The sequence below is a fragment of the Myotis davidii genome, unplaced genomic scaffold (assembly GCF_000327345.1).
Source record: "Myotis davidii unplaced genomic scaffold, ASM32734v1 scaffold520, whole genome shotgun sequence".
Classification (NCBI taxonomy): domain Eukaryota; kingdom Metazoa; phylum Chordata; class Mammalia; order Chiroptera; family Vespertilionidae; genus Myotis; species Myotis davidii.
This window is the reverse complement of record NW_006292908.1, coordinates 2,822,756-2,830,360: the sequence shown is the minus strand read 5'-3', so window position 1 is coordinate 2,830,360 and position 7,605 is coordinate 2,822,756. Positions and strand designations below refer to the sequence as shown.

The 7,605-nt window shown below is 40.3% G+C and overlaps 1 protein-coding gene across 1 annotated transcript; it reads left to right on the top strand.

The window, feature by feature from the left end:
• Positions 1-191: 191 nt before the first annotated feature.
• On the top strand, positions 192-7,152 carry ZNF24 (zinc finger protein 24). The gene is made up of 3 exons (XM_006766384.2): positions 192-758; positions 930-1,077; positions 3,222-7,152. Exons 1-3 carry the CDS (start codon positions 339-341, stop codon positions 3,758-3,760), a joined length of 1,107 nt encoding a protein of 368 aa, XP_006766447.1. The 5' UTR covers positions 192-338; the 3' UTR covers positions 3,761-7,152.
• Positions 7,153-7,605: the final 453 nt, after the last annotated feature.

Here is a 7,605-nt window from a genome sequence, read left to right as displayed (position 1 = left end):
TCTAGAAAACAACGGAAGAAATATCCTCAGGTGAGGATCAAAAAAAAAAAAAGTGAAAACTATTCTTAATACAAGTGTACAACAATGGGCAGCAGGCCAGATTTGACTCTGAGCTGCAGTTTGCCAACTTCTGGTATAGTTTATTGATTGGAATTTTTTAATTCAGTAAAAAATGTTTTTACCTCCTTTATCAACATGTATCCAAATTCTTAGGATAATTGGTCGTTTACGTTGTTAATTTTTGTGTCTTAGGATTGCCTGTGGAGAAAACGAGGTATCTCCCCGGGGCCTGTATTCTGCCTGCCTCGATTGTCTCTCCGTGAAGCAGTAAAATCAGGATGTCTACGCAGTCAGGGGAAGAAGACTCGATACTTATCATCCCGACTCCAGAAGAGGAGGAAAAAATCCTGAGGGTGAAGTTGGAGGAGGATCCTGATGGTGAAGAGGGATCGAGCATCCCCTGGAGCCGTCTCCCTGACCCGGAGGTCTTCCGACAGCGGTTCCGGAAGTTCGGGTACCAGGACTCCCCGGGGCCCCGCGAGGCCGTCAGCCAGCTTCGAGAACTTTGCCGCCTGTGGCTCAGGCCCGAGACGCACACGAAGGAACAAATCCTGGAGCTAGTGGTGCTGGAGCAGTTCGTGGCCATCCTCCCCAAGGAGCTGCAGACTTGGGTTCGCGAGCATCACCCCGAGAATGGAGAGGAGGCGGTGGCGGTGCTGGAGGATTTGGAGAGTGAACTGGATGACCCCGGACAGTCGGTGAGCCTGCTTCTGCCGCTTTCCTGGGTCCGAGGCCCTGGCCCCCCAGTAGGCAGAACTGCTGACTTACCCCCACTCAATGCAGTGTCTGTGTCCCGCGGCCTCTCTCGGGTCCCCTGAGTTCCGATTCGCATGAAACTCCGTATCAACCGACCCCAATTTCATTCGCAGGTTTCTCTCTGCCGGCGGAAGCGGGAGGTGCTGGTGGAGGAGATTGCATCTCAAGAAGAAGCGCAGGGATTACCGAGTTCGGAGCTTGATGCTGTGGAAAACCAGCTCAAGTGGGCGTCCTGGGAGCTCCACTCCCTCAGGCACTGCGGTGAGCACCAGGCTTCCCGGGGTGGAGGGTGAGACCGTGCGGGGCTTCTGTCTAGAACCCTTTGCTTGTTACGTGTGTGTGTGTTCGTTCTTAGACTGGACACCCTGTAGGAGCTTGGTTCTTTTCTCATAACAGTTAGTTTGCTCAGCTCAGGTCTTTTATTCCTAGACATCACCATCAGCCTTTTCTTCTCTTTCGCCTCCTCCTGGATGGCCGGCCCGTTTCAGGCTGGCTGGCATCTGCTCACTCTGAGCCAGCGCCTGCCTGGAGCCCAGGTCCCTGTGCACTGTGTATACAATTGTGCATATTGGTCGTCTGTTCCATGTCCGTTCAGTCTCCTGCCTCATCTCACTGGTACAGTAAACTACCCTGAGGCCTCTTCAAGTCTGTTTATTTGTTGTTTATTACTGGTCTTTCTAAATTTTTGCCTATTTTTTCAACATCCTATCCAGAGTCATTTTTTTCTAAGGTTCTTTTTTTTGTAAAAATAGTATCTTGATAAAGCTCTTCATCTTTAAGTATTCATGCAAAAATGGGCTTTCTAGCTATAAGAAGCTTTTTAAAAAAAAAAAAATGATTTCAGAGAGGAAGGGAGAGGGAAAGATTGAAACATCAGTGATGAAAGAGAATCATTGATTGGCTGCCTCCTACACGCCCCCACCTGGGGATCGAGCCCGCAACCCGGGCATGTGCCCTTGACCGGAATAGGAACCTGGGACCCTTCAGTCCGCAGGCTGATGCTCTATCCACTGAGCCAAACTGGCTAGGGCTATGATAAGCTTTTAAATACAGAAAAATTAAATTAGTCCTTCCCAGTATTTTTTATAACTAATGCCACATTCTTGTTTGTATACTTTGATACCACCCAGTTTATCCCTCAGACTACTGGATGTGTTTTCTCGATTCAGAACTTCGGGTGTGGGGCTGAAGCATGCTGGGAATCTGGACATTGTTCTGTACAATACAGTTTGCAAATCCTTATCATTGGCTTGGAGGTGGCATTTTCTTGGGTAGAAAACTTCGCCCCTGCCTGAGTTTTAGGATACGTTTCATCTCTTTAATTCCTCATTTCAGCAGTCTGGTCTCTACCTCACTTGAGAACTTTCTTCTTACTGTGCCATTTGTCTCCACGTAACCTGTACACTCCTCTGCTCTCCAAGAGACCCTCTCAGTCTCTCCTTGTCAGCCTTTTCTCCTGACTTTATCCCTTTCTCAGTCATCCATTATGGACCTTTCCGAGTGCTGCTGCTCACCCTGTAGTAACCGTCTTGACTTTTCAAGTTTCAGGAAAGTCTTTTTTTTTTCTTGTAAATTTTATATATTTTTAAATAATTAAAAACATTTGTTTATTGGGGTGTGTGTATCAGGAAAGTTGTAAATGAAACTTGCTCGTATAGCTGCCTGCAGATGTGATGGTACCTCATGCTGATAATTCAGGCTGTTCTTTCACTAGGCACATCTGTCTGAGGCTAAGAAAGACTCATCTAGATACTGAGAAATACCAAGTAGGGCAGCGTTCTTCACAGGAAAACTTGCATTTATGGGGCGTATTGCATCTGTGAGTGTCAACCTGAACTAACAGGATGCTCCCAGCTCATCTTCAGCCCCTGTCCGGACTCCTGTGTTCTCATCTTGGCTGTGACCTGTCTTGTCTTGCTCACTTCAGAAATAGCTACTTTCTAACTGATGGCTTATTTTTTATACCATTGTATTGAGGTAATTTCTCCCTTTTTCAAAGCTAAAGAATATTATAATGCTTTTCTAATGGCCAGCCTTATTTTTGTTCTTACAAAGTTTCATCCAGACCTAGTTGTGTCACTCTCTCCTGAATGTCTTAAAATCTACCATCTTTCTGTTCTTTTTTCCCCCTTCATTACCGTTTGTAACCCACTAGCCTGTTCCTACTTCTGTTCAGATTTAACTGTTTAATCCCTCATTATGTTATTTACCTCATTAGCCTCACAATCAGTCATTTCATATTTTTCTCTTTTGAGAGTGGCAACCTTAGCATCAGCTTTCACAATATTGTTTATAGATGAATGGAAGCTATTTATTTACTTTAAATTCATTATTTTTTTTTTCCTTTGGGTTTCTTTCTCCCAGAATAGGAAATGAGTGATATTTACATTTTCTGTTTGTTTCAGATGATGATGCTAGGACTGAAAATGGAGCGTTAGCTCCAAAGCATGAGATTCCTTCAGCAGTGGAATCTCATGAAGTTCCTGGCACGCTCAGTGTGGGGGTTCCTCAGATTTTTAAATACGGAGAAGCCTGTTTCCCTAAGGGCAGGTTTGAAAGAAAGAGAAATCCTTCGAGAAAGAAACAACATATATGTGATGAGTGTGGAAAACACTTCAGTCAGGGTTCAGCACTTATTCTTCATCAAAGGATCCACAGCGGAGAGAAACCCTATGGATGTGTTGAATGTGGGAAGGCATTCAGCAGAAGTTCCATCCTTGTGCAACACCAGAGAGTCCACACTGGGGAAAAACCTTACAAATGTCTTGAATGCGGAAAAGCCTTTAGCCAGAATTCTGGGCTTATTAATCATCAGAGAATCCATACTGGGGAGAAACCTTACGAATGTGTTCAGTGTGGGAAATCCTATAGTCAAAGCTCAAATCTTTTCAGACATCAGCGAAGACACAATGCAGAAAAACTGCTGAATGTTGTGAAAGTTTAAGAAATTAAAAATAAAAGTCAGCACTCAGGTCTATTTCTTCAGAAATGAAGACAAAAACATGGAATGATACATAATGATACAGTTTGGTCTCCCTATAAGAATGTTAGAAAATCCACTGGGAAATGTACAACATTGTCACTCAACATTATCAGTTTGTTTTGAAAGAATGGTGTCATACCTGCCTAGAAACTGAAATTTTAAACTTAATTTACATGTGAATGCCTAAATCTTTCATGTGATGTTTATATTCTTACTATTTTTTTCCAAATAATGATCTACTTGATTCTTTGTCTCTTACAATTTTCTTTTGTAGACAGACACATTAGGTTTGTGTTGATCATGGAATCTTCTTTGCAAGGATACATTCCCTTCCCTTCTACATTAAAGGGCAACATAGGGATTATGAAGTCTGAAAACCGAAACCATCTTTTCAAAATTTACTCTTCTGTTTTTTGTTTTTTGTTTTAACCCAATTTGGATATGCATTTCAGAAAATAGAAGATAAAAGATGACTAAAGCTTCAAAGTAAAATTAGAAGTGATGGTGATAAAACATCAAAAAGTGAATGGGACGCCTAGATTGGGAAAGATGTAAAAATATTTGGATCCCAAGAATTGAAGTGTATCAAGAATTTATCTAGATGTAATTATCTGCCTGTAGGAAAATAAAAATGCTGCATCCTGTCTGTAACTTGGAGGCATCCCACTAATGAAAATAATGTTTTCTGCTTCATTAGAAAGTGGACAGTCTAAACAAGAATCATAAACTATGAAAGTAGAAAAAACACTTGAGAATTTGCAGTCAATGACAGTGTTGAAAGGCAAATGTGAAGGTAATAGTCAATCTTGGCTTTTAGAAGATCCAATTCATTATTATTTTGCCTTCGTTTTTGTTAAGGATAGAAAAAAATCCCTGACCAGGTGGGTAACGAGTATCGGGTTTGTTATTTTATTTTTTTGGTAAAAAAGGGTTGAATACCAGGCTAACAAAGCAGCCACGCATTCATTCATTCAACATTTTCTACCGACAAGGCACTGTGCTGGGTACTGTAGCCCTACCATCAGTAGGTAGGTGATTCTTCCACTGTATATTATTGGGGAACTGGTACAAAGCAGTTTCTTGTGAGTTAGCTTCTGGCCCCCTTCTGAGCAGTCCTGGGGGAGCCACAGTTCTCTTACCAGGGTGCTGTATTTGGGGGAAAGGAAGACAGCTCAAACTGCTAATCCTAACCATCTCTCCAGCATTCCTCAGAGGTGAGTCTAAAATTCTATCACAGTTTGGAGGTTTTATAAAACTAATCAATCTCTATTAGCATTGAGGTTGTACTTACATGTTAAGTTGAATGGATTGTTCTATTTAAAAAGTAAACGACTAGGTTATTAACAACTAGTTTATTAACTATCAGAATTGATTGAACTATTTTTTAAAAATTTTAAGTCTTAACACATTTTTATAAATGTATGAAAGTAATGCATTGTAGTAGTAGGGTTATATACTCCTTGGCTGAGAATCTGAAGTACTGTGGTTCTACTGTTCAGTGGAAAGCTCTGGAAGTTAAAATACAGAAAATGAGAAAAGGCTTTCTTATAGTGGGCATCATTGTGTGGAAAATGACCCATTTGAATAAGTATGTCATAGTTCCAGAGATTTTGGTTACAACTGGTGCTTGGATTAAATTTTAAAAATGGAAGGTGAAATTTGCATGAGCCTATTAAAAAGCATAGTAATACATGCAAGGCCAGCTGGTGGAGAAGCGAGGCAGAATGGGGCTTGTTTATAGGTTTTCTGATAATTATAAGAAATGTGCTTTATAGATTAAGGTTTATTGAACTATAAATATGTAGTAATGATATAATGTGTTTTAAGTTATACAAGGAAATGTAGGGACTTTTGTTTGGGTCTTTTTTTCTGTAGCTGAGAGGAAACATGTCAATGTCCGATAAAGCTATAGACTCCTCTGCTCCAAGATGCAATGATCTTGAGTTGATTGATTGACTGATTGATTGATCACTGGTTTCTTTCCAAGTAGGCTTTGAGGTGGCATATTTGGAATTCTGCTAGGATGACAGGATTCTTAATATCAGAGTAGGTAAGAAGGGGTCAAGCTCTCAGTGGTTGACATTTCATGCTTTTTTCGATTTTATATCTTTTCTGTATACCAAGAAGCTTCAGTGTGGTAGATTTGTCTTAAAGGCCAAAGATGTTTGGTATAACGTGAGAGCTTAGACAAAGTAGTGTTAGAGTTGGCAAATAGGTGTTTGTCTTGCCAGCTCATAGCCATGGGTTGTTTAGGAAACATTCTGAGGCTATGGCAGGGCTCAGTGGGGAAATGGCTGGATCCAAAAAGACTGGGTGATGGTCCACAGGAAAAGAAAGTGGTTGGTGTACTTGCTGTTTCTGATTAGGTTATATCCCCAGTGGATAAATCAACCTAAAATAACTATTCAGTGATTTATGATTTCATCTATACATTTATCTATACCCACACAGATAATCATAGCAATTCTGGAGGCTGCGTAGCCTCTGATGAAATGGTGATCTGGCAGTTGTCAAGCAGTGGCAACTTTTGGTTAGCAAACAAGCAGTCAGTGTTAATGGCATGCAGACTGCTGATACCTACCCAATAGCCACTGAGCTTTTGCTCATTACTGGTAAATTCTGGGTTTCTTGGAGGTTAAGCTCCTTACATTCACACCCAGTTGGCACTTGATCATTTAGCAGTATGTCTACCGCATTAATGTAGGTTGAAGGGAGCATTATATGTATTGAAATAACCTGCATGCCAGGCATCGGATTAGACCCTCCCTATCGCACTTAGATTTGTAGACTAAACAGCAGGATTCAGAGATCATGTGACTTGCATGTGGCCAAGTAGAGCTAACACTCAAATCTAGTTCTGTGAACTCCACAGACATCAATTTTTCCACAATGCCATGAGCAGTGGCTGTTAAACCTTGATTTTAGATTTTATCTTTTATGGTTCAGAGGTTTTTATCTTTTATAGTTAACAAAAATGAAAACTATTAAATTCACTCATTAAGATTTTTTATAGTACAGAATATGAAGTGAAAAAGAACATTCTTTCTCATAGTCTTACTCACAAGTAATAATTACTTGGTCTGTTATTCTTCCAGACTTAGGCATATACAAGTTTAAGCAAAAATGTGTTAATAGCCGACACTTGTGGTTCCTATAAAGGCACTGTTTTGAAGTGCTTTACCATGGATTAACTCTTAATCCTCACAGCAACCATATGAGGTAGGTACATATCCCCATTTTACATGTACTGCTCTGAAATTGTCTCCCCTCCTTTTCAATTTGATATAGACATTGTTTTTCATGGCTACAAATACTGTTCCATTGCATGAATATACTGTTATTTATTTAATCAACCCCTGGATAATTTCGTTCTTTTTTTAAATTATTATAGATAAAGGTATGGTTAAGATCCTTGTACGTATATTTTGCTGCTTGTGTGGGTATTTCTGTAGGATAAATACAAGTGGATTTTTTGGGTCAGAGAATGTGCACATTCAGCATTTTAAGAGATGCCACCCAAAAGATTACCAATTTACAGCAGTTTACAACTCCTCAATAATAAGAGTGCCTGTGGGCACCCACACCAATCTGATAGGCAAAATGTATTTCCTTCCTTTGATAATGAGGAACATTTCTTCTTATGTTTATTGGCCATTTGGATTTCCTGTTATGAATTGTGTTTGCCCATGTTTCTTTTTTTTAAAATTATGAAAGTATAAATGACTACTAGCTCAATGTATAAAGCATAAATGATACAGGTATAAGAACAAAGACTTTCTCCAGCACTTCAATCACATTCCACTTCC